This window comes from Vespa mandarinia, chromosome 13 (genome assembly GCF_050613455.1).
Source record: "Vespa mandarinia isolate Hongniang chromosome 13, ASM5061345v1, whole genome shotgun sequence".
NCBI lineage: Eukaryota > Metazoa > Arthropoda > Insecta > Hymenoptera > Vespidae > Vespa > Vespa mandarinia.
This window is the reverse complement of record NC_140822.1, coordinates 839,876-865,978: the sequence shown is the minus strand read 5'-3', so window position 1 is coordinate 865,978 and position 26,103 is coordinate 839,876. Positions and strand designations below refer to the sequence as shown.

The following is a 26,103-nucleotide window of genomic DNA, read 5'->3' as shown; positions in this document are numbered from 1 at the left end:
GGATTGCATCGAAGAACGAAGGGATCTTCTTCTCTTTGATCTTCTCTCATCTTCGATGCATTCCAATCTGACGCATACCCGTAAAAACGTGCGACCAATAATTCATCGACGTTTCGAGTCGCCTAGATGTTTTTTCAAAATTTTGATATCCCATATATTGTAATATATACGCTCTACACGACGACATTTGTATACGTTTTACAATATAGCCTTTTGCAGTCGAATACCGAGGAACGATGTTTGCAAGCATCGTTCTAATACCAACAATTCATAGTTTGCACAATATCTTTCGTTTTTATTCAATCTATTTTTTCCAAACGGTATCGTAGAAAAGAGCGCTACGATCAGTTATATATATATATATATGTGTGTGTGTGTATGTGTGCATATATGTGTATATATACACGTATATATATATATATATATGTATATATATATATATATATGTATATATGTACGTAATATGTAGAAAAGTATGACAAACGTCACTGTCTATCGATTACATCGTTTTATTGAGGACCAGAAAGGATATCGGTGATCGAGCTCGACTCATGTTCATGATCTGCGCCTTTTTCTTAGTTTCTATAAAACATGAAATCCAATGAATCTTAAATAACTCGTAACGCTTATATATATATATATATATATATATATATATATATATATATTTCGAAGAATAGTCATTAATAAAAATAGAAATCGATAGAATTCATCCGTAATCTCACGCTCTTATATCGCTTACGTTATCGCGATAATTAACATTTTACGTTCTTTATTCCGCGATAAGGAACGTCCGTCGTCTTCATTCATATATTCGTTTTATAATAGCTATGAATACGGTTCTTACAATGAGCACACACGTGTCATGCTTTTTGCACAAGGCAAAAAATACGAAAGACTGACGTTTTTTACATAAATATTACGAACAAAAAAAACCGCAGTAAAAGAAAAAAAAAGAAAAAAAAAAAGAAAAATTGCGAAGAATTCTATCGACAAGAAAATAAATGTACTTTGGTCCTTTTACGTGTGGGATTCTTCCCAAGAAAAGATTTCTACCGAGAAAAAAATAGTAAAAAATCTCGAATCTCGAATGAGAAAAGAATGATGAGATAAAACAAAAAGGAAATATGCTTTCTCGTATGCATATAGATATATGCATATAGATATATGCATATATATATATATATATATATATATATGTATGTATATATATGTATGTATGTATGACTCCCTTGGTCGTCCTCGGGCCTCTTAAACGCGAAAAGTGGACTATTTCAAAGACCTTATCCACTCGTACGCACATTTTTTTACTATCACAGAGAAGAGAAAGGAATGTTTGTTATCGCGGAAAAAGAAAAGAAATGGAAAGGGCTAAACGGCGACGTAAACAAAACTATTCCGCTTTACTAAAATAGTGCCTTTTTATCTAAGACTTTGTTGTTTGTGCCAATTCTCAACGCGACGGGGAGCGGGGGCAGGAGAGAGATTTTACCGTGTTCGAGCGTCTTATTAAAGTACGACCAAGAGTTAAAGGGAAAAAAAAAGAAAAAAGAAAAAAAGAAAGAAAAAAAAACCAAAAAAAAAAGAAAAAATGAGAGAAAAGAAAAAAAGAGACGCGTAACAAAAGATGCACGATCGGAACGAAGCATGGGGAAAGTAAGCGAGCGTTTCGATGAGAAAAGAGGAGGAGAGGAAAGGAGAAATGCCAAAATGTGTTCCATAGGACGAATGTCGTTGAGAGTCCCCGATCAGTAGCTACTTGTGTATGGGAAGAACGCAAAAAAAAGGATAGCAAAAAGATGCAGGATAGTTGGTAATAGAAATTAACCGTGGTAATAAACGTCTACAAGTGATACGTGTACAAGTACATAAAAAAAAAAAAAAGAAAAAAGAAGCATTCTTTATTCGTACGTAATACATTCTCGTTATCAACAAATCGATATACATATGTACGACATTATTGTGCACCGAATACGATATCATTAACATGCATACATATACACATAGTATGATCCTATATACGCTATAATGCGTATATAATGAATTTCATAATCTTGTCCACGATCCTGTAAAGAAAGAGGAACAAAAAACTCGAATCGGATATCTACCCATAATGGTACAACAGCAGCAGCATCAGCACCAGCAGCATCACAACCACCACCACCACCACCACCACCACCACCACCACTACCACCACCACTACCATCACCATCACCACCACCACTCCGTCGATACCCCATCGCACGTAATTTTGTATATACATTATACATACACGCATCTATTTGTACATAATGATACCTTTAGAGCACTAACAAACGCGGACCCTGTTATTATAATTGATATTATAATTAACTGATAGTATTATTCCTGTTATCCAAGTAGTGGATATACGGTTTCGCAGTACTGCTATCTAGAAAAAAAAAAAAAAAGAAAAGAAAATCGTTATCTAGCGTTATTACTTGGATTTTTCCGATAGCATTTAACATCGGTCACTGATATGATATACATATATATTATACATATATATATATATATATATATATGTATAATATCAGTAAAAATTATTATTATTATTATTATTACTATAACTATTATATTCTAATCGTCATCTTCATCGCAGTCATGGTGACAACGTCTATGAGAGACTAAAATTAATTTAAACTCCTTACGTTTCATTCCGATTACTGTTCTTTGTCTCGATAGGCAAAAGAAAGGGTAATCGTTGATAATTCTAATTTTGTTATCCTTCGAAAGAATAATCTCACGCATTTCCTTTTCCTCGTTTGAATCTATTCGAGCTGCATTCCTTCCCATTTTTATCCCCAATCGTCCTCTGACACAGAGTGGCGCATATAATTTTATCGCATATAAAATTTTTGCCCCACTCTGGATCATAAATGATGATAAAGAAATTATTGTAATGGAAAAATCCTTCCGATAAATTTTCAAACTCTACCTTTCTCGCTCCTACCTCACTCCCTTTGCTCCCATAAACTTGTGTACATGTATGTGTGCGATCACGCGTCCGCGTAACGACAACATTCGAACGGAGATGAGAAAAGAAATATAGTGGTTAATCGGTTTTATAAACCAACCGTAAGATCCGAAATGCTTTGATAGAAAAAAAATTGCGGGAATGTAATAATTATTATTAGAAATTTGCTCCGTTCGATCGATCGAGGATCGTATCGATAAAGACCGATCCTCGTTCGACGAAGGTACTGATAAACGAATCGACGTGTTATCGTTAAGAACGGAAACCTGTTGATCGAAGAAAAAGATATATATATATATATATAACGTGATTCTTCCTCGAAGGTGTTAAAGCTTGAAAAAAAAAATAAATAAATAAATAAAAAAAGATGGAAAAGGGTGGGAGGAGGATGATGATGACGACGTATCGGCGATACGTCTACGCTAAAATAAAAGCAACCAGAGCGGAGAATGTATATATAATAAAATTGGAGTCACTGGCTGTGCTGTGTAATTTGTTAATGGCAATGTGATATATATTATATATGCATATATATATACATATATATCTCTATAGATCTACGACCGCGGCTATACATCCATATTCGTTCGAAGCATTGTTTCGTGATAGATCGTTTTAAAATTAATCATAAAAAGATCGTTTCTTGGTAATAATTGTTGATATATATATTAACAAATTGTTTGATCTTTACGAATTGCTTCGATTCGAGCGATTATTTGGCATCGTCCAAAGACAGAAAAGAATGAAGGAGACAAACTAATCTCGCCTAATCGCCAATAGTACGTGCGTATGTGTGTACGTGTACATATAAAGACATATTTATAATAGCAACAGCTTCTGCGTTAAAGCCGTTTTACCGGAATCTCCATGTTCACGAATATAAAGATTGCCAAGGAATAAGAGATAGGAAATAGAGAAAAAAAGGTTAGAAAAAAGGACACGACAGTGCTAAAGGCGATCTTTGCGAATATAAATCGTATTGAGTCGTGATGGAACGGGCATCTAAATAAATACATTATCCACATAATAAAAATATGATCGATGATAAAAGATAATATATCTAAAGAATTACATTGAACTAACGAAATGAAATAACAGGGAGAAAAGAGAAATGCTAGTTGTGTATGCCGATACCTCAAGCCTGATCCAGATCGATCTCTTTGATCTCGCTGAGAGGAGGCACCGTCGTGCGATCGATCGATCTCTGAGAGATCTTCTCCGCTATACCGCACTGCCATTATCTTGATAACGTTTTTATAAAGCCGCACGAGTCTCGGCGAGTTCCAATAGGCGAGGAAAAAGAGACAAATCTCTTTTCGAATTTATGATTCATCTGAAATGGAATTCGAGCGAGACGCGCTCGAGTCGGAGATGTAGAAAGAAACTCACAGAGAGAGAGAAAGAGAGAGAGAGAGAGAGAGAAAAAAGATAGATTTTTCGGAAAGATGCAGCTCCAGTGTCGAGTTTTTTTTCGAAAAGAAAAGTTGCTGGCAACTTTGAAAATGCGACGACGTAAGATTTGCTATTCCTTTCCATTATTACCTATGCTTCGTCGCGTCTCGGATGTTGTAATTCGCGAATAAAGTAACGCACGTTACATCGTCTTTACGCACTGGAGCCGTCTTTGAAAAAAAAAAAGAAAAAAAAAAAACAAAAAAGAAAAAAGACGAAAAAAAAGGAAATTTTCTTTTCAACGCGCTTTATCGTCGTGGTCGAAAAACTTGAGACATATTGCGTGTCACGTTCGATAGAGAAGTACGATCGATTCGATTCGTTTTCCGGCCTTTAAAAAAGGTTTCAAGAAAGGGAGAAATTGAATATATCTATGAATCGTAGACGATATGAGTCACCCTCTATAATAGACGCTTATTGGTGAAAGCATTTTTTTGTTATTTCATTGAATTGAAAGAAAGAGAGAGAGAGAGAGAGAGAGAGAGAGAGAGAGAGAGAGAGAGAGAGAGAAAGAGTGAAAGTGAGTACGTATTGAGAGAGCGAGTGCATGTTTGTGTGATATCTAAGACGATAAACGCTCATCCTTCAACAACTACATATATGCAATATAAAAATGAGTATATATATATATACAGAACAAAGCTGCGAGAACCATTTGTCCTAGTCCTAGTATTCGAACTCATCACCATAATTTATAACCGATTTTAATTTAAAATTAATAAAATGATGTTATATATAATATCTATCATGTCCAGCCTCTTTCACTAATCGTTCTTCATATAATCGTACATAAATAAATGTTATCTTTATTAATCATAAAGATATTAGCAAATGGAATGGATGGTGGATGGAAAAGAAAATTTAGAGTTGTATATAATATTAAAATAATTTAATCGCATAATTTGTTGGACACTAACATTCCAAACAAGACTAAATTAATGTTCACATTGCAATGAGTCGTCCGTGTGTGATATACATATATATATACATACATATATATATATATATATATATATATATATATATATATATATATATATATATATATGATGCATTTCTCTTTGCAAATGATCATGTTCAATTGAAAAACGAAGAATATAAAACATTGCCGTACTCTTTAGCCCGCATTCGTACAAGAAAATATTTAACGTTAATCCTTTTATAATTTTCAATCCGATCAATGTTCTCTTTAAAATTGATAAAAGAAACGAAGAATCGATATCGTTAGATTCAGGACGGGGACACGAAAGCTCTTTTTTCATATTTTTAACATGTCACACATAAAGTAGAAGAAATAGATATCAGAAATAGAGATTGACCATTGCTTACATTTGTTCTCTTATTTTTCTTTCTTTCTTTTTCGTTTTCTCAAATAGTTTGCATTCCCATATTGGAAGGACTTCAAATCGTTAATACTTTTTAAACGATACGACCCATTCGAACACGATTGATATATAAAATTAATAATAAAAAATAAAGTTGAAATATTTCAAAACATTAGATACCATAATGCTTGATAAACGTCTTTCATATTTTTTTTTTTTTCAAAGGAGGTCGCGAGAATTTAATGAATTCCGCGTATTCGATTTTCCCTAGTTAGCGAGTTTGCGCATCTCCAGGCGCACTGCGCGGGAGTTGCGAAGAGAAAAAGAAGATAGAAATATAGAATGAGAGAAAGAGAAAATGGGACGAGCCGCATCGTTTGCGTGTACGTTTGCATTTCCATTAGACTATGACGATAAATCGTACGGATTGGGATAAAGCGTTCCTAAAGAAGATTGCTCGATCCTTGGTCACGCATTTGGGCCATTGGTAGAATCGTCTTCGTTACTCAATCCAATTGGCTTCACTTGTAAATCGAATTGCCGAGCTTTCGCCGCCCAAACTTCCCCGTCAGCGAGTACCCTAGAATGAGAAAGGGTTTAACGATTGAATTTTTTTTTTTTTTTTCTTTGAAATAAATTTATAAGACATCGAAACAATGTAAACGTACCGTCTGGTATTGTCGCTAACTAGACTGTCAGGGGCACCATAGACAGGTGGATTGGCATAAGGATCATAACCGAGAACCGAGAGCATTGGTGCAATATCTGGCATTTCCCTGACAACGTCCTCCGGAATGTTGCCCACCCATTTGGTCAATGCTTCTAGATTAACCGGCTTTATTATCTGATCCGACGATCTCTCGACTCTGCATAGTCGAAAGAAAAAAAAAAAAAAAAGTAAAACGATGAATGGAATTGGCAAATCTTATTGGAATTTCATAAAAAAAAAAAAGAAAAGAAAAAAAAAACGAACTAGTTCTTTCGAAACTGGTACTAACTTGCTCAGAGGCACCCCGCCAGGTTTGTTAATAAATTCCTCGTGATGCATCACCGATTCGTTCCAAGGCACGTCCAAAAAGTTTAAGATCTTTTTCATCCATTGTCTCGGATGCAGTACCAACTGTTCGTAAGGTACCATTAAACATCTTTCTGGTCCGACCTCCCGACACTGCCCGTACATCGCGGAAATAGCGTGATTCCATCTAATCAATGATTGACGGTAAGACGTCAGATCGAAGCCCGTAATGGTGACCTAGAAAAAGAGAACGTTGCGAGGTCATTGATGAGAAGTAATTCCTAGAGATTCCTTTACCTTTCTCGAGATGATGGAATGAACGGTTGCACGACCATCTCGTACCATGAAAATAAATTTGGCATTAGGGAAAAGCTCGAGCATGTAGGAACCCATTTTCAATGTTAAAGGATCTTTGTTGCATAATCTAGGAGCCGGTTCCGCGTGTCGAGCTATTATCTCCAAGCAAAACGCCGCTATCGCGCTGTCTATCACCTAGAAAATAATTTCTCCCCCTTGTAAATGAACTAAAATTATCATGGATAATCTCGTTTGGTCGATTCAACGTCCTAAATATATACCTTAATCCGTTATTATACGGGTATAATATCACCGGTATATACTTACATCCTTGGAGATACCGGCTTCCGTCAATCGCAAATTTTCTCTTTCGGATTTGGACCAGTGCATTTTCATTTGCAGAATCCGCGGTATAACCCTGGTCTCTTGACCGCACCTAATAATTCGAATAAACTCTATCGGACGTTGTCGTTGATTGGCGAGCATTAGATACGCGCGATTAGAGACGAAAATCGATTTACAAGACGTCGGACGGAGAAGGATGGATAAATTAGAAGGGGATACAACGCATTTATTATACCACGTTACACCTTAATAAATAACTTACATTCTTACCTTCAAACTTGTATTCTTTTTTTTTTTTTGTTTTTTTTTTTGCGAGGAAATAAATAAATAAAGAGAAAAGATTAATTCGATTCGATCCATTCTGGTATCAATTCTTTATAAACTTATTCGATTTAATCGAGTTATTCGATCGAAGGAGAACATCGAAAGATTTGTAGGGAAAAGTGATAGAGAAAATTATTGCTAACGACCGACTACACTCACCTCACGTCGGGATGCGCATCGAGCATGGCGCGCATCAAGGTCGTGCCTGATCTCGGCACGCCTCCGATGAAAATAAGCGGCATGTATCGATCGTAGGTGTAGGTTTTATGGTCGAATGGTCCTATGACGTATTTCTGAAAGCAAACGTTAGAAACATATGCGATGGTTGATTCGCTGCGTCTCTCTCTCTCTCTCTCTCTCTCTCTTTCTCTGTCTGTCTTTCTCTCTCTCTCTCTCTCTCTCTCTCTCTCTCTCTCTCTCTCACCTCTTTCGCTAGCATCGTGACGGCAGGTCCGTTCTTATCGGTGCCACAAATGATACCCAGCTGATAGAGAGCGAAAACGAAGAGCAGCGCTACGAAGCAGAGAATGGGCCCTTTTCGGCCGGCACGACTCGACAGCAACGACATGCCGCCTTTTCCTGCCGCCCTTTCTTGCCCCCTCCCTTCTCTATCCACAAGCGAAGAAGCTTCGCTCAGCTACTCGCTGCCCTTCAGCTGCCCTCCTGCTATCTGTTATAGCTCTTACTAGCTCATCGCACCTGTGGGAAGAAAGTTTTTCTATATAAAAAAAAAAAAAAAGAAAGAAAAGAAATGAAAAGAAAAGAAACTAAAGAAAAACAAAAAAGAAAAAAAAACAAAGGAAGGAACCAATCTGTAGATCTTTTAGAGTAAGTAAATACATAAATTCATCGTCATCCAATACCTGGCTCGGATGTGAGAAGCTTATGATAAATCGAAAGAAAAATAGAGAAGAAGCAAAGAGTATAGGAGGATAAAGGTAAATGGATGGGCGGGCCGATGGTTCATGAAACGCGATCAACAACAATTGGGACGCGTTAGCGAGGAAGAACAAAGAGCGAACGAGCGAGAGAAAGAGAGAGAGAGAGAGAGAGAGAGAGAGAGAAAGAGAGAGGAAGGAAAGAGTAAAGAAAGAAGGGCGAGAAAGGATCAAAGGAGGAGGTCAAAGGACGGTGAAAGCACCGTCCCGGTTCGTATCCGTTTCCCAACGATATGACTTTCAGGAAAAGAGCTTTCTATTTCGCGTCTGTCTCTAACCTTTGACCTCTTCTCGTGCGAAAGCTACGCCCCTCCTGCGTCCTTTTTGCTCTTCGCTCTTCTCCTGGACCAGTTCATCGTTCCTCCCTCACCTCCCTTGTTGGCCCTTTCGACGACGAGAGACGAGGACAATCGGCGCATATTGCTCTAGCCTCGGGCAAGACACGTCGTCCTTCCTACTCGCCGTTTTTTCCTATGATTTTTTTTATTCATTTCTTTCTTTCTTCTTTCTCTCCTTTTCTTTTTTCTATTTTTTTCTTTTCTTTTCATTTTTGTTCCTTCCTTACTTTCTTCCATTCTTCTTCCTTCGTCACTATTATTTCACGTATCCAAGTGTCACGTGTCCCATTTACCTTGTCCACCCATCTCTGATTTATACCGATTTTCAATAAAACAGTTGTTGTGCTACATCGTCCTAAGATATTTCAGAACGATCGTAAAATCAATTTGATTCGACTACACGTCGATTCTATTTCCGTTCCAATTTACAAAAGTATCGTCGTCAGGCAGGTACGGAAAAAGAAAGAGAGAGAGAGAGAGGGGGGGGAGGGAGGAGAGAGGAAGGGGGCGGGAAAGAGAGGACCGAGAGATCGATATTTACGATAGCACTTACTCCCTTGGCACCCAGACATATTGTTGCCTTTCGTTTCTGATTAAAGTACGAGTGCGCTCGCTTCCATGAATCGCGCGCCATTCTCGAGCGTTCCCATTTCTGCGCATCGTGTTTATTATTAGAGAAGAAGCTTTCATAGACCTCACAGAGATTCTCCTCGATATCGACGACCGATGTTCGTTCCCGTTCGTTGTCCTCTATGTTCATAAAGGGAACACCGATAGCGTCCTCGATTTGTACTCGAATTGCTCTCGAATTATACGATTCAGCTATCCAATTGCAAGTCTAATGGTGATAAGACTCCAATAGTATCAATTTCTTGGGGATTTAATTATGACCCTTCTGGGAATCTAACTTCCTCTCGTATACTATATATATATATATATATATATATATATATATGAGAGCTAGTTAGAGAGTGGAAAAGCCATGGTCTTGATAAAAGTACGACGAGGTAGCTTATCGATCTTCTCAGTAAAATTGAATTAAGCTCCCAGAGGAAAAATAAGGACCGGAAAAAAAGGAAACAAGAGAGTAGGGTGGGAGAGTAAAAGAGAGATAGGTCGGTTTGGCGGCTGAGTAAGTCGTTCTTTAGAGAGCAACCAACCGAGAAGAGAAGCAAGACCGAGTAGAAGCAGATAGAACATAGGGAGGGAAGAGATCCCGAAGAGACGAGGCTTAACCGATGGATTTACCCCGTTAACGACAAGACCTCTAATAAGATCGACACCGGAATTCTCATTAAACACTTTGTTATTTCCTCACCGTGATCTAGTCCTATTTCCTAAGGGAAAATAATTTTCTTTTTTTTTGCTTGAATGATTTCGATAATAGTAAAGAACTAACTATTCATTTTCGTTACGTTATATCCTTAAGAGAAACAACGTTTAAATTACAACATAAATAATGGCTGTGGAAAAATTTGTTGGAACAACCAAATCATAAAATACCCAACGCGCAACCTACATTAAATATCACTTTGGATAGAAAAGCGTGGGAATGTTTGTTGGCCGTGGAACGTAATTTTGTAGCGAATTCGTGGAGAATGGGTCGCGTGACGAGTATGGCTACATCATTTGATATCACGAAAGATATACGCTCTCGGACGAGATCCATTTACGAGACGCACGCAACACACATTAAACTATATATGTATATATCTTTATACGTATTATAAACGTTCGTTTATTCGAATTATCAGCTTGGATTGGCCTTCGAACTTATTAGCGTGTTCGTTCTAAACAGACACGGGGTTTGTATACGAACGATTTAGTAATTTAATCCAAATAAATTGCTGAATAAACACAATGATTGATTAAACGAGTGTTCTTTTTTTTTTCTTATGAAAAAAAAAAAAAAAAAAAAAAAGAAAAAGAAATACGATCGATACGTAATCCATCATTTACGATACGATTTTCCGTCGTTTCAGTTAATTTTCTATCAGAGCTAATTCTCTCGATCGAGCATCGAAACGATTCGATCGTACTCGATCGGATGAGTAACCGCAAAGTGAAATGGAATTCTAAGAGAAGGTAAAGGCTCGTCGACTCTATCGATTCGATCCATACGTGCATACATACGTGCATGCAGTGGACGCGCATGGCTGTACTTACGGTCCATCGGAAACCATTGGACGCTTTCGATTAACATGTATGTACTTGACACGACGCGACGTCCTTATCAAATTTACAATGACACGTGTCCCCGAAGACTAAAGGAACAAAAGGGCTTATCGAGTCGTTCAAACGTGATCGGTTGATATTCGAACGATCGAACGAGCCTCTTTTGACGAGAATCAATTTTTTCTTTCGTATGAGGAAAAGAAGAAAAAAATAAAGAGAAGTAATAAAAAAAAAAGAAAAAAAAGGAAAAAGGAAAATAAAATGAAAAACAAAATTCTTTAAATCTACGTATGTAGATTTTCTGCATTTTTCGAGTCGAACTGAAACTGCAACGTTGTGCAATCCAGCACGTTCCTTTGGAATAAGGCAAACGACACGAATATATGTATCGTGCATGCGTGTTATGTAGATTATGAACGGGAAAAAGAAACATGTAAATTAGGCGAGGAAAGGCGAGGAAAAACGGTGCTCTTGCGTGCGTGCCTGGCGATCTCAAAATTCTCGCGGATATTCATTCGTGGAATAATTAAAAAGTGATTAACACGATTGCGTGAAGAATTCGGATAAACTAGGCTCATTGACATGGATATATCTTAATCGAGGAATTATTATTATATGAAAAAATAGAGAGAGAGAGAGAGAGAGAGAGGTAGTCGCAAATAATACTAATGCTGAATTCTAAATCCGAGAAGCATTAGCGGTAGTTTGCGTTACGTCATGAATCGAGGTTAAACGCGCACGCGACTTGTGTATACGGGAGGGCGGCATGGTCATCGACGCATCAGGTGTCAGTCACCTCTTTCTCGTGAGCTTTCTGTGTTTGGTGCGTGGATGTGTGCGTGCACGCGTCTACGTGTGTGTTGCGTGAGATGCATGAGCGTGCATGAATGTGTACGTGCGTGCGACATTAATAGAAAAGAGAGGGAAAGAGTATCGTGTTGTCTCCACACGTGTGCGCAAGCACGTCTTTGCGCGCGCTCGCTCGCTAAATCAAGGAACGGTCGAAGAGTATAAGAAGAGGAATAGAAGAAGAAAAAAATATAGAGACTGCTGTCATCGCCTAACTTGGAAGAAGGCAAGCCGTTCACTTACTCGTTTTTCCACGACGAAGATGCTCCTTCCGTCGTCGCGCCTATTCACTCCTAGCCTTTCACTCCTTTTTCCCTCTTCTTCTTTGTCGATCTTCCCTTTTTTCCACCTCCTTCTCCTCCACCTACTCCGCCATCTCCTCCCTCTCGTTATTATCGTTCTTCTTTTTCTTCCGACGAGAATCAGATTCACTCACTCACTCACTCACTCACTCACTCACTCACTCACTCACTCACGCATGCATGCATGCACGCACGCACGCACGCGCGCGCGCGCACGTACACACCGCAAACACGCAATACACACACGCACGAGTGAGCGAGCGAGCACTCACGCCCAGTAATAAAAAGAAACCCGTTGTATGTGAATAGAACAGAGTGAATAGTAACTAATTGTAATCTTTTTTATATCTGACAAAGCTCCTTTTCACTTATCAAAGTAGCGTCAAGCCAAGTACGCCGACGACTGCACACTACCGAACACAGCGAGATCTAACACGAGCAAAACTCTAGCGCACGATTCATGCGGATCAGCTGCTCTCTCGATTCTAGCGCCGTACGTACTTGTGCTCTTTTTATCAATCAACGCGACACCTGTGCCATCTATTACGATACAACAAGGTGCATTTTTAAAGCTAAATTTAAATCTTTTTTGACATGGGACATCAAACATTTTGTATTATTTTTCCACTTTTACTTCCAAGAACCAAGCTCGTAATTATTTAATAATACGATTGATTTTGACCCGTGTCCGACGTAAAAAAAACGTTGTAAAACACTTTTATATAGTGCCTCGCGTTAGTTTTAAGCGAATAGCAACGTGGCAGCACGATGATTACAACAGAGGCGTAATCGATTTAAACGAAATGACATTTAAATCTTGGCGCTTATAATAACATCCACGAGGTGTCGATAGTAACGTTTGATATCGTGTTCTCATTGGCCTATTTAGTTCAGCCAATAAAACGACATATTATAGCTATGAATGAAAATTCATCGTACATCTGACCAATTGAATGGAACTACGTTACTCAGGATTCGTAGTACTACACGCGAAGCTATGATTGGTTCTTCGTTCATTGTAGTTTACCACTCTATTTGTAACGATAGTATGTATCGAATGAAAGAGGGTCATTCGGTTGTCATTCTGAGATGACACCACTGTCGTCGAGATTATAGTAACTTTAATTCCTACTAGGTCGGATGAATGCATAACCTTACTTTTATAGAAGAAAATATTTTCAAATAGATTTCATTATATTTTGACAAGTTGTCGCTATAATTATGAGACTCGGCACATTTTTATTGCGGAAAGAAATACCTTATCGATTCAGAGGGTGAGTTGCATTATTTTTACTTATTATTATGGATTGATGTTCATAACGAAAAATATTTTACTTTGATGCATTTATTGTTTATTGTTTGTTTATTACAGGAAATATCGTAAAATAAAGAATCCCACGTTTGAAGATTTACTAAAATTAAGGCATGACTTTGAAAGAGAAGAAAAGAATATGTTGATTTTAAGACATCCCTATTTAACGAGTCAACAATCTGCTGGTCACATGAGTCATAAAGAAAGGCCAACTTTGGGTCAAATATATGGGAAATTAAAAGACGAAAAGTTTTCTAAATGCATAACCATTGAGGACAGATTAAGTCATTTAAAAGTATTAGAACCTTGGGATTGAAGCGTATATTTGTTTATAAAATGCATTAAATCCTTTATATATCATAGTATTGTATAATTATTAAATATCTTATATGATTTAAAATCTGTATGTGAAACTGTATACCTTTATATGTATAAGTTGAAATATTTCAAATACTGATTTAAATCTATGTAAGTTTAAGAATTGCCCCAAACGTTAATATATATTCGCAGATAATAGAGTCTAAATATTGAACAACGTTTGAAATTTTTATTTTTTCTCTTTTCGAATGAGACTTTCTAGTTGAATCTAAGTTGCATCTCTTCTATGGTTATTCATTTATATATACATATATATATATAGTTATATAACCTTTATTTCTGTTTTGGTAAAAGATACGTAGAGTTGATTTAACGTCATGATCAGTTTTATACTTACTGTAGTGATTCTTGTATTTATCTATACGATATTGACGAAAAGGTACTCGGAGCTTTAAAAAAGGCTTACGATAAAAAAAAATTCATAAATTTTAATATAATTAATATCACATAGAACTATTTTAATTTCGAGAGCCATTTTTCCTCGTCTAGTGAAAGAGAATAATGTCATGAGTAGGTCTTACATCTTAAGCTTCTATTCTATGTTCCAGTAAACTGAAAATTTTCACTAATTTGGATTTTAATCAGCTTGTGTCAACGTAAATATCGTTTAATCGTACTTTTACATATTTCTTTTTATTTACGTGAATAATATGTGTTTATTTTATGGACAAGTCAAATTATATAAGTTTCCTTCATTCGATAAAAATTCATTTATTTTACGTTTTTATGAATAACATTTGTGGAAGATATATATTATTTAGTTAATTTGAATTATTAAGGCCATTGTCGTACTCGTTTGTTTATTTTTTCTCTTTATTTTTTCACACGTGCTATTTGTATAGGTTAGGGAAACAAGATAGTTACTTATTCAAAGGTATTTATATTAAATAATTAATTGTATTAATTAATGATGATTCAAGGAAAGATCAGAATCAAAATATGGAAGATCAACATACGTTATGTAAAAGGGACAAATTTAAGGAGAGAAGACTAGAAGAAAATGCAGCTTACATAAAACCGATTACTAAACGTTCTGAATCTGGTTGTAATTGGGAGACATATAAGGATGTAGTATATAAGGAAGAATCAAGTTATGACAAAAAGAAAAATAACCCAGCAAAAAAATTTTCAAATAAATATCTAAAATCCAAAAAATTAAATAATGTTCCACTGCTTGAAACGGTATTATAAATTTGTATAAAATTATTAACTTCATTGTTAACTTGAAAAATAATTTAATTTTCGTTTTCTTTTTTTTTTTTTTTTAGGGCAATACAATGAATCAGGATAGGAAATTCAATCATACTATGGATGAGAATAAGACAAAAATAACGAAATTGGTCGCTATGGATTGCGAAATGGTTGGAATTGGTGATGGGAGTGAAAGTATGATTGCCAGGGTATCTATCGTAAATAAATTTGGTTATTGCCTTTATGATAAATATGTTAAGCCGAGAGAAAAAGTGCAAGACTATAGAACAGCTGTTAGTGGTATTTATCCACATCATTTAAAAAATGGAGAAGAATTTTTTATTGTACAAAAAGAAGTAGCAGATATATTAAGAGGACGAATTCTTGTCGGTCATGCTTTAAAGAATGATTTGGCTGTACTATTCTTATCGCATCCGTGGAAAAATTTAAGGGACACATCTAGATATAAACCTTTTAAACAAATTACAAAAGCAAATACTCCTAGTTTAAAAAGATTAGCATTGGAATTGCTAGGAATAGAAATACAAGTAGGTGAACACAATTCAGTTGAAGATGCAAGAGTGGCTATGCAATTGTATATGCAATATAAAGCTAAATGGGAATCTGAAATCTACTCAAAAAGATAAAATACATACTTACCGCTTTATACAAAGATGATTATTATCCTCCATTCGATTGTATGTTTAATATACATAATTCAAAATGTGCATTTATTTTTATCAAGAAATAATAACACAGATTCATAATGATACGTAAAAATGGTTCGGAAGATGCGATATCGTGTGTGTTTCTATATATTTTTTTATCGTAGAACACAATTTCAATCTATGGTTAAGACCATCCAGCCTTACTTTATTGTCAAAGTAAAAAAGATTTATTATATGTGAATAAACTAATACGAAATTAGCTCAATGTAATTATTGTTAAAACGTATTAATAAAATGCACACTTTTATTCTTTATATAAATATAAAAATATATATATATATATATTATTATATATAGATTAGATGGAGAAGAAGCTATGTTGAAGCTTTGTGATTTTTTTATAAAAGTTGTAATACGAAATTCCAAGGGGTATTGCACTTTTTTTAAATGGTAGAAAGGAGAAATTTATAAAGAGCTCATATTTCAAATCAATAACACCACGAATGTAATATTAGACATATATGGAAGATCGAAGGTCAGAATTGCGATTACTACTGATTCTTGTATCAGAAATGTTCTACCGTTTTCTCTTTTATGGTAAACGCGTCGACCTCGTTATCAATATCAGTTTTTATACGATATACTCGTACGACGACTCTTAATAGATCGTCCTCCCATTCTGAGAGAACGTCTATATTCTGTCTTGGACTTTGATACGTGCATCAAGTGTTTCTCGAGTTTCGAACTTTATCTTTTTATACTTTTCATTATACTATAAACAATATCTTTTGTATATATACAAACATTTTGTATATATATATACACACATTCTTTGCTCTTTGGCGCTTTATTTTACTACTGGTAAGTAATGTACAAGTTAAGAAAAAGGTAAATATTTGCCTTTCATCTCTGCATCTACACACCCATATATATATATATATATATATCCATCTACCTTTCACATTTCTAATCAGTTCTATGTTCGATATTCTATAGTGCAAGTGATCAATCGAGTGATTACCAACGATATAGCTATCTGTAATTAGTAACTCAATTTTAATTACTTAATTTTAATCTCAATTTATAAATAGGAAAGATCGTGATTAATGAAAGTTCAATATTTTCTTTGTAGTTATTGCAATATGTAGTATTACGATTTGAAATTCTTAAACAGTTAGACTCGTTCGAAAGATGAAATATGCAGTGATCGGTGCAGGAGCGGCAGGTTTAGCGGCTCTTCGACATTTCACTTCCGGTACTTACAAAGATGAAATCGTTTGCTACGAGAAAACGGAAGAAATCGGTGGCACTTGGGTTTATAGAGAAGAAACTGGTTTGGATCGGTACAATTTACCGATTCATACCAGCATGTACAAAAGTTTAAGGTAATATTTAAAACAATCATAAAGATTTGGCATTTTTATTGTAAATAAAAAAAAAAAATTATAAGATCGATATATCAACCTGATTGAAATTTTTATACAATTTAGGACGAATCTACCGAAAGAAGTGATGGGTTTTCCTGATTTTCCGATACCAGATCGACCAGAGAGTTACTTGACGCGCAATGAAATACTTCAGTTTCTTAATTCCTATTGCGATCATTTTAAATTGAGAGAATACATTCGCGTGAGTGTGGTGTGCATATAAAATTGATCCATCGATAACGCAGAAAAAGAAAAAACTTCAACGAGTATGATAAAGATATGAGATTTTTCAAATTACTTTTTTAGTTTCTTCATCACGTTGAATACGTAGAACCTATCTCGGAGGATCGTAAATGGTCAGTTAAGGTCAGAAATTTGAAGGAGAACGTTGTTAAAACTGAGACGTTCGATGCAATTATGGTTTGCAATGGTCATTACTTCGAACCCTTTACTCCAAATTTAAAAGGTCAGGATGTTTTTCAAGGAGATCAACTGCATAGCCATGATTACAGAGTACCGGCCATTTTTAAAGACAAAACTGTCGTTGTCCTTGGTGCAGGTCCTTCCGGTAAAATACTATAAAACTTTTCTACGATGTAGTCAATCAGTATCTAATTATATTTTTTCAAAGGTATGGACTTAGCTCTTGAAATATCGACGAGTGCAAAACGTGTAATTTTAAGTCATCATTTAAAGGAGCCGATACTGACAAGATTTCCCGATAATGTGATTCAGGTAATTTCTAAATAATTTCTAAGACCTATCATACAGTGTGTTCAATTAAAAATTTTTCCATTAAATACTTTGTTCTTTTTTTAAACGTTAGAAATCCGACCTCGTAGAGTTAACCGAACACGATGCAGCTTTTTTAGATGGCAGTAAGGAAACGATCGACGTTATATTCTATTGTACAGGTAATCAATGTTAAACGTCAAATGAATAACTCCATTAATATCATTTCCACGTAAATCCATTATTATAGGATACAAATACAGTTTTCCTTTTCTTTCGGAAAAATGTGGTATTCGCGTGGATTCGAATATGGTAACGCCACTTTGGAAACATCTTGTGTCTATAGAAAATCCTACTCTCGCAATTGTCGGATTACCATTTTACGTTTGCGCCTTTAGTATGTTTGATCTGCAGGTATATGCCATTTTAATTAATTTCACGTACGTAAAGAAATTCCTTAATGAAAGATTAAAAATATATTTTTTTTCCGTTATAACTTTCGTACAATAAAAGATACGATTTCTTTTGCGGTTTTGGCATGGAGAAAAATCCTTTCCTGAGAAAGCAATGATGTTACGAGAAGAGTCGGAAGAATTGAAAAGACGTATTCGAAATGGATTGAGTAAAAGACATTTTCACATGATGGGTACAGAGCAAGGTGAATATTACGATGACTTGGCAAATACAGCTGAAATAACTCGACTGCTTCCGGTATTAGTGAAGTTGCATAACGAGAGTAGTAAACGTTTTTTGGATGATTTGGTGCATTATCGAGAAGATAGGTATAGGATTATTGACGATTATAACTATGTGCAACTCTGAAGATATAGTTTGTAGAAAAGAATAAAAATAAACGAAAAAAAAAAGAAAAAAGTAAACAAATAAGCAATGGTTTATATAGATATGAACTGTATGTTATAAACAATATGCTTTATTTGTGTAAAATGAAGACGAAAACATTATAAGTACTTATAACTATAGTAGAGTACCAATACATAAAAAATGTTTTGCCATATATTAATGCTTTTGATTTTGAACTCTGAAAGAGTTACAAGATATTGATAAATTCGTTTGATTAACAAGAAATCGCGTTAAATTTTATGCGGTAGTTTTCCCATTACCTATAAACAATTAAAATTAACAATTAATATTTAAACGCGTAAGTATGATACTATTTTGACGATTCGATATAAACTAACTATATTTGAGATAGCAACCAAAAAGCTCTGAAACAGCAGTGTTACGTATATACAATGACAAGAAACAAAGATAATATTAAATAATATCCTGCGCATTTGCGTTTAGTTGAGAATTCACAGCACGCGACAAATGTATCAAGTACATTTTTTACTTTTGAAATGACTTTTTTAAACGCGTATATCTTGGTTAAAACATAAGATTAAAACTATAAGAGGGATGTCTTTTATTAAATTAATAGAAAAAGATAATTGGTATGAGAAAAGCACTTTAAAGAATAATATGAAGACACGATAAAGAGAATAAAAGATAAGAGGCTGCCCGATTGCTTAAAAATTCTTCTGTATATTCATAGTAAATAATTTCAGTAAAAATCGAAATACCATACTGTCGCAATAGAACAAAGGAATTTGGCAACACTTGCGATTAGAATTTTTATTATTTTTATTTATCAAAATGTTCAGATTGGTGTTCAGCGTGTACGTGGATCTAATAATATTAATTGGAGAATGATAAATTCCAGGAATTTGTATGGAACTAAAAATCGCTTGCAAACGTAAAATAAGAATGTACGTCACCATACGATATTATCATATCAAAGAAATCAGTCCTATCGCGCTTGCTCGTTCTGTTATGTTTCCAAGAATATTCGTCTTTTTTGTTTTTTTTTTTTTTTTTTTTTTTTTTTTTTTTTTTTTTTTTTTCTTTCTTTTTTATGTGCACTGTCTCGAATCTGTTACTGCAGTTTGTAGTATTAAACATATTCCTTTTCCACTGTTCAATACGTGTAAGGATAATGTCCTATCGTTTTAATACCGTTATCCACAATGAAACAGAGGAAAGGGAAATGAGTTTGAAACTGCTAGGAATCAGAGTGTTTCGATTATTATGTGCATTCAGTCGATATACTGAGCGAGCCAACGGAAGCCCTCGCCGTAACCTTGCTTTTTTAATACCGAACACATAAATAATTCCAATGGACGACCGGGTATATCATTACGTGCGATTTTGCCCTGAAAGTAAACAATTTGTTTTTATAACAATGTCGAAGTAAATAATACTTACGTTTATGCGTCAGAATAATAATAATTATACCTTGCCCGTTGTTTGACCATAAAGATTAAAGAAATTTCTAAGCTCATCTTCTGATGCTGCATTCGGTTTATCAATTTTATTACCCAAAACAAGAACTGGACAAGTACTGAGTTGCTCATCGCCCAACAATGCATCAAGCTCGGCTCTTGATTCTGCTAATCTAGATCTATCACTTGCGTCTACGAGAAATACTATGGCATCTACTGCTGGAAAATAATCTTTCCATACTCTGCGTGCTATAAAAATGTGACAATTTATTTGTTAATTATTTCTTTTGTTTAAACATTTTCAAATTAAAAAGGCACATACCTTGAGTGTGACCTCCTAAATCAAAAGTAGTGAACCTTATGTTACCGATAGACAGCTCTTCGGATGCTGAAAAATAATAAAAATTATTTACAAAAACCGCGTTTTAATTGTCATTAGGATGAAATTAATAATTGCAACATTAAATTACTTGGATGCAATGTAGGCACATGTTGAGCTAGGCGATCATCTTTCAGCATGTGTAACAATGTAGTTTTGCCTGCATTATCTAAACCAAGAAACAGAAGTTTGCCACTTTTCTTCCATAGCCCTGAAAATTTAATATACATCATATATAAAGCTATTGTCGCAAGGAAGGAATAACAATTTCAAATTATTATATATATTAAAATTCACCTACCAAGATAACTTAAAACTCCTGAGAACCAATCCCACAGAAACATATTTGTATACGAGAATTGGTGCTACTTACACTATGGTTTAAATAATGAATGACACTGCAACAAAGGAAGATAACAAGTCAATTCTTTGTGTACATAATCGACGTAGTATGACGCTAGATGACTTTTGAACGTGTTGCAACCTTGAATAAAGAAAGAGATTCGAGTCGATCAAGTATCGACGTGATCTCGTGTTAGAAAAATATTGCACCTCTTGAAACGAATTATTATAAAATGAAAGAAAAAAGATCAAGAAAATGTCTTTTAGTACAAAAGCTGAGATGAACGTTTACTATAGGATAGAGCAGATGCACGAAGCCACCGATAATACACAGCACACTCTTGATCTTTATCCCTTACACATCACTGTTTTATAACGAAACAACAAATTTATTGGAAAGTTGTTTGTACAACACTGATTTATGAAATCTATCAATTCGACGTACCCAATGTGAAAAAGTGTAAAGGGTGAACGTCGGAGACAGTGAAAAATGCTTTTCCTCTTGCTAAAAGTGCAGCTCGATCAAGCCTAGTTGGCTGGCAGTTGGCACTGGTGACGTCTACTTCCGGTGGCCATCTTTATTCAAATATAATGCCGTCTCATAAGCGCGATTCTTAAGGTCAATTATTCTAATTTTATTATTCCTTTATCGAGTCTTAATTTAGTAATATACTATATTTTCATTGTTATATTTATATGCCCTTACATTTGTATCCAGATTTCTCTAAAGTTTCATTTAATTGCTTAAACAATATCGCATTTATTTAAATGTACAACTATTTAAATGGACAACGTACATATATCAATATATATGTATAACGATTTAAAATTTAAAAATCTTATTACGTATAGACTTCAAATACAAAGATCATTCGTCGATGATATAAACAATAACAAGTGTGTGTAGCTCGGACGACTTTGTCAGCTGCCAAATCAGTCATCTGTTGAAATCAGACGACTAAACGTCGTAGCTCTCTTACTCCGCCCTCGTCCAGATAATTATTGAATTCTTTCCATTGTTTTACAATTATTTATATAAGTACTGCATATTGCATTATTTTCATTCGATTAACAATTAACGTTTACAATTGAAATATTATCTCAATCGTGATAAATAATTAAGTTAATTGAATTAATGATTAACAAATAAAAAAATCGTTTATCTTATTCTCATTAAGATCGTTCATCGCTTCTCGTTTTATTAATGACTTATAATTTTAGCTAATTTATGACATAAAAATGAAGCTTTTTAAAAAATTCGAAAAAATTCCATGTACTATCTATTTCTACTACATATACAAATCTCTATCACACACTCGATAATTATACGTGAGAGAAATATAATCTACACAAATTAATACACATTGATGCAATGGAAGGATGTTTCTTTATTGCGTTTAAAATTTAATTGAAAGGATAAGCGAGATAAGAATGTAATTCTACAAAGTAGTTCGTTAATGATTTCCGTCGTCGAGTCTTTACGAAGTAATTGTCATTGATTTTAACTTTGAAATTTCGTTAACAGATAGCGCTTTGATCGCCGAGAATTAGTCACGTGATCGTTCTCATCATTCTTAATCGAAGGAATAGAAAATGGCGATTATGTTTGTAGGTAAGGTTTTAATATATGATGGAATAAATAGTTTACATTAATTAAAATAATTAATTTATGAATGAGAAGAAGTATGTATTTCTCATATCGTTTAATTATATTTACGTATTATTAATATTTAGTGACAATATAGTATATTATTGTGAATTACAATATGTGATCTTAATCAGAAGTACGTACAAGAGATGAATAATAAAATAAAACTTTTAACAAAATTGCAAAAAGTCATGACGTCTATGTTATTCCAACATGTTCTTTATAATTTTACATAATTATTTAATGTATGTTATATGCAGGAAGATTGTTGAATAATCTTTGCACAACAACCAAATGCAACATAGGAGTTACCAACCAATTCATTATACAAACACGTGATTATGCTGCAAGGAAAGGTACAAGAGCAAGAAGAGAAGCTAAGAAAATTAAACGGAAAGTAGAAAAAATTGAAAAACTTGGATTTATGGAACGAAAACTGAGAGAAAGACAAATGTAACTTTTTCCTTACTAACATATTTCACTTTTATCGATATTCTCGCATAAAATTGATATGACATATGAAACTTTTGATAACGCTTTCCAGGCAATCAAATAAACCGATACTCAAGAAAGCTGTGGATTATGATAAATATAAATCAATTTCAAAAGATAATGTATGGATATTACGTTATCATCGATGTAAAATATATACTGTAGAAGATGCAGTGCAGAGTTATCGTGAAGCACATCATCCCACTATGTTAAATTGTCCCAATTCTCAAGTCGATGTGAAAATTGAATTGAATTTAGAGGTAAACAATGAAAAGTTATAACTCATAGACTAACATTAGATATACTTTTATTAATTTCATTAATTATATCTAAGTATGTGTTTTAGACTGAGAAAAAGGGAAAGTTTATTAGTGCTTTTAATCGAATTGTAAATTATCCTCATTATTTTGATCATGGAGAAATCAGAAATATAATGGTCTTTTCTTCAAAAGCACAAGTAATAGAACAAGTTTTGAAAGCAGGTGCTACCTTGGCTGGTGGGAGGGACCTTATAAAGTCCATTAAGGCAATGATATTAATTATAAAATTTTAGTTTTATTTATTGTTTCACACATTAATTCTTTCTCATTTAGGCAGGTGATCTGTCTTTAAACGATTATCAATATTGTCTAGCAGAACCGGATATTTTAGCCGAATTAATATTGATTAGAGGCTTATTGAAAAAGAAATTCCCAACATCCAAAACAGGTTTTCCATATTAATTTTTGTCGTAATTGATGTCGTAAGAAACATTAGATTTCTTATAAGATTCTCTGAGATAAAATCTTTTTTATATCCTTATCCAGGTACTTTGAGTCCCGATCTTGAAAGTTTAGTAAAGAAATTTGTTTTGGGTGTTAAGTATGATGCCATACCCGATAAACTGGAAAAACATTACGGCTTAATCAAGTGTCCTATAGGAACGGTAAACGTGTAGCGCAATAATTACGTGGATAATGTATAATCTTTCTCTAAAATAATTTCATTTGTTTTAGCTTAATATGGATAGTAAGCATTTGGAAGAAAACTTTGCTGCCCTTATTAATGATGTCAATTCCGTTAAATCTAAAAAACATACCAATTTTATCATAAGGTATCTTGACATTGAAAAAAATAATTTTATTGCAAAATTTATAACAAACCGACATAGGGATAATAAGTATGGATTTATTTCGTATGTTAGAACACAGTTACTCAGTCCACCATCAAAGGAATATTTTGTAGTAGATTTTACTAAATATCTACCAGAAACAATCTCTAAAAAGGATCCGAATCAGGAGGAGGAAGATGAAGAAGACATCTCGTATGCCGTCATACCATCTCAATAGTTATAGAATATAAGTATAAATTTTAAAAAAGAAAAACTTGTTATTAATTCGTACGAAAAGTCCGAAAGAGGATCATACTTTAGAGGCATATAGCTGTTCCTTTCAATGCGTATCAAAATATGGGGTCATGAGAAAGAAAAAAAAAATCATTCCTACATGATTTTCCTTAGATCCTAAAAATATATATTTTTTTTTTCTTTTTTTTTTTTTTTCACATTTATCAGAATAAGAGAAACGAAGAGTATAAGATTGAAAAGAATGGGAAAATCGGGGAGATACGTCATAGCGGAAGCGAGGAGATTGCGAGGGGCGCTGGTGCATCGCGAATAGTATACGTCAGACGCGCGAAAATGACGACGGGTTGGCGCGGGAAGGGGAAGTTCGCGCGAGAAACCGGCGGCGGCGAGTCGAAGGAAAAGGGAACGGAGAACGGTGCGCCCGCTGGTGGAGGTGACGGCGAGAGGAGGGAGGGGGAGCCAACTCGGCTACCTGCCGATCGAGAGAGCTCAGTCGGTGTCCGCCAGGTTGAAAATCCGCCGCTTCTCCCTGCTCCTTTACTATCGCACGTGATACTTTCTAACGCCTTAATAATTCTTACCGAGAAGTTAGGGAAAAAACATATAGTTTGTAGTTAGTTAGTTGTTAGTTGGACCTGAAAGATCCAAAATTGGCGCGCATAAGAGTATCGAAGAGGGTGCGAAAGACGAAAGTTTGTACGGACGAGATACGTTTCTCTCCTAGTGTGTCTGTTTTTTTTTTCTTTTTTTGTGTGCGTGCATGTCGCCTGTGTGTGTACGTGTGTTGTTTGCGCGTTCCTCACGAACGTTATCGAAAAGGATATAACGCGCTCATAACGCGCTCATAACGTGGAACGGATTTATTTTTTTCATTTTGTTCTCTTTTTTTTTTTTTTTTTCTTTTTTTTTTTTCTCCTCTTTATATTACTATCCTTAAAGAACAGTTTACGCGAACCGTGTGTTTCGTCCTTTTGTTTTCTCTCAAGCAGTGCGCGCGAGTGGACTCACGCAGGCGCGTTCATAATAAGCGCGCACGCGTTCACCATACATTCGACTTGTGTTTACGTTATTGTTACGTGTTCCTGGTGATATTCTTCATTTTCCGCGACGAAACGAAGACGAGGACAAAGACGACGAGGAGCTAACTTTGAATTACTTTTCTTTCGATTAGAACGAACGACAGGAGACATGCTCGATTTATTCAACAACGGTAGACAGTAGCCTTCGACGATACAGGACGTAAAAAAATACTCGACATGGTAAGCATGAGAAATTAAAGCCCATGTATTTATCCTTAGCTCATAAATTTCAAGATTTAAATTTCTTCTTAGGTAAAACGGACGAACGTGCAAAGTGCGTCGTACGTTTCCCCTTGCGGAACATTACTAGTCGCGGTTTATTTCGGTTCCAAGTCGGAGAGAGGTCGAATTTAAATCGACGAAATTTTAGCGAACGACGCGACGCGCATGAGGGAACCTGAGAGTCCCTCAGAATGAATAAAATAATATTAAGAAGAGAAAGGAGAGAGAGAGAGAGAGAGAGAGAGAGAAGTTAA

The 26,103-nt window shown here is 34.9% G+C and overlaps 6 protein-coding genes across 13 annotated transcripts; 4 read left to right on the top strand and 2 right to left on the bottom strand.

Moving 5' to 3' along the window:
* Positions 1–5,531: 5,531 nt before the first annotated feature.
* Positions 5,532–12,831, bottom strand: Tpst (tyrosylprotein sulfotransferase). Its single transcript, XM_035872129.2, has 8 exons — positions 12,297–12,831; positions 8,178–8,452; positions 7,913–8,046; positions 7,412–7,520; positions 7,085–7,279; positions 6,771–7,024; positions 6,441–6,638; positions 5,532–6,352 (listed from the first exon to the last, which is right to left on the bottom strand). Exons 2-8 carry the CDS (start codon positions 8,319–8,321, stop codon positions 6,241–6,243), a joined length of 1,146 nt encoding a protein of 381 aa, XP_035728022.2. The 5' UTR covers positions 8,322–8,452; positions 12,297–12,831; the 3' UTR covers positions 5,532–6,240.
* A 285-nt stretch (positions 12,832–13,116) lies between these two features.
* On the top strand, positions 13,117–14,157 carry LOC118444155 (uncharacterized). Its single transcript, XM_035872152.2, has 2 exons — positions 13,117–13,629; positions 13,728–14,157. Exons 1-2 carry the CDS (start codon positions 13,577–13,579, stop codon positions 13,981–13,983), a joined length of 309 nt encoding a protein of 102 aa, XP_035728045.1. The 5' UTR covers positions 13,117–13,576; the 3' UTR covers positions 13,984–14,157.
* A 127-nt stretch (positions 14,158–14,284) lies between these two features.
* On the top strand, positions 14,285–16,163 carry LOC118444150 (RNA exonuclease 4). 4 transcript variants are annotated; one of them, XM_035872137.2, is made up of 3 exons: positions 14,285–14,424; positions 14,966–15,227; positions 15,314–16,163. In XM_035872137.2, the coding sequence occupies exons 1-3, from the start codon at positions 14,363–14,365 to the stop codon at positions 15,881–15,883; spliced, it is 894 nt and encodes a 297-aa protein (XP_035728030.1). In that variant the 5' UTR covers positions 14,285–14,362; the 3' UTR covers positions 15,884–16,163. The 4 variants fall into 4 exon arrangements, with proteins under 4 accessions (XP_035728030.1, XP_035728031.1, XP_085516996.1 ...); XM_035872138.2 differs by having other exon boundaries at positions 14,418–14,555; XM_085660870.1 differs by lacking the exon at positions 14,285–14,424 and adding an exon at positions 14,487–14,641.
* On the top strand, positions 16,031–19,468 carry LOC118444145 (uncharacterized). Of its 4 annotated transcripts, XM_085660865.1 has the most exons (9): positions 16,031–16,170; positions 16,262–16,765; positions 17,079–17,289; positions 17,395–17,542; positions 17,638–17,899; positions 17,963–18,066; positions 18,158–18,245; positions 18,314–18,477; positions 18,577–19,468. In XM_085660865.1, exons 3-9 carry the CDS (start codon positions 17,096–17,098, stop codon positions 18,883–18,885), a joined length of 1,269 nt encoding a protein of 422 aa, XP_085516991.1. In that variant the 5' UTR covers positions 16,031–16,170; positions 16,262–16,765; positions 17,079–17,095; the 3' UTR covers positions 18,886–19,468. The 4 variants fall into 4 exon arrangements, with proteins under 4 accessions (XP_085516991.1, XP_085516992.1, XP_085516993.1 ...); XM_085660866.1 differs by lacking the exons at positions 16,031–16,170; positions 16,262–16,765 and adding an exon at positions 16,884–16,942 and having other exon boundaries at positions 17,037–17,289; XM_085660867.1 differs by lacking the exons at positions 16,031–16,170; positions 16,262–16,765 and adding an exon at positions 16,901–16,942.
* Positions 19,469–19,680: 212 nt separating this feature from the next.
* Sar1 (Secretion-associated Ras-related 1) lies at positions 19,681–21,553 on the bottom strand. The gene is made up of 6 exons (XM_035872146.2): positions 21,509–21,553; positions 21,023–21,119; positions 20,813–20,932; positions 20,665–20,730; positions 20,356–20,591; positions 19,681–20,273 (listed from the first exon to the last, which is right to left on the bottom strand). Exons 2-6 carry the CDS (start codon positions 21,063–21,065, stop codon positions 20,157–20,159), a joined length of 582 nt encoding a protein of 193 aa, XP_035728039.1. The 5' UTR covers positions 21,066–21,119; positions 21,509–21,553; the 3' UTR covers positions 19,681–20,156.
* A 448-nt stretch (positions 21,554–22,001) lies between these two features.
* On the top strand, positions 22,002–24,631 carry mRpL1 (mitochondrial ribosomal protein L1). Of its 2 annotated transcripts, XM_035872127.2 has the most exons (9): positions 22,002–22,496; positions 22,589–22,675; positions 22,972–23,164; positions 23,256–23,463; positions 23,550–23,729; positions 23,797–23,911; positions 24,010–24,128; positions 24,199–24,296; positions 24,387–24,620. In XM_035872127.2, exons 2-9 carry the CDS (start codon positions 22,657–22,659, stop codon positions 24,529–24,531), a joined length of 1,077 nt encoding a protein of 358 aa, XP_035728020.1. In that variant the 5' UTR covers positions 22,002–22,496; positions 22,589–22,656; the 3' UTR covers positions 24,532–24,620. The 2 variants fall into 2 exon arrangements, with proteins under 2 accessions (XP_035728020.1, XP_035728019.1); XM_035872126.2 differs by lacking the exons at positions 22,002–22,496; positions 22,589–22,675 and adding an exon at positions 22,689–22,847 and having other exon boundaries at positions 24,387–24,631.
* Positions 24,632–26,103: the final 1,472 nt, after the last annotated feature.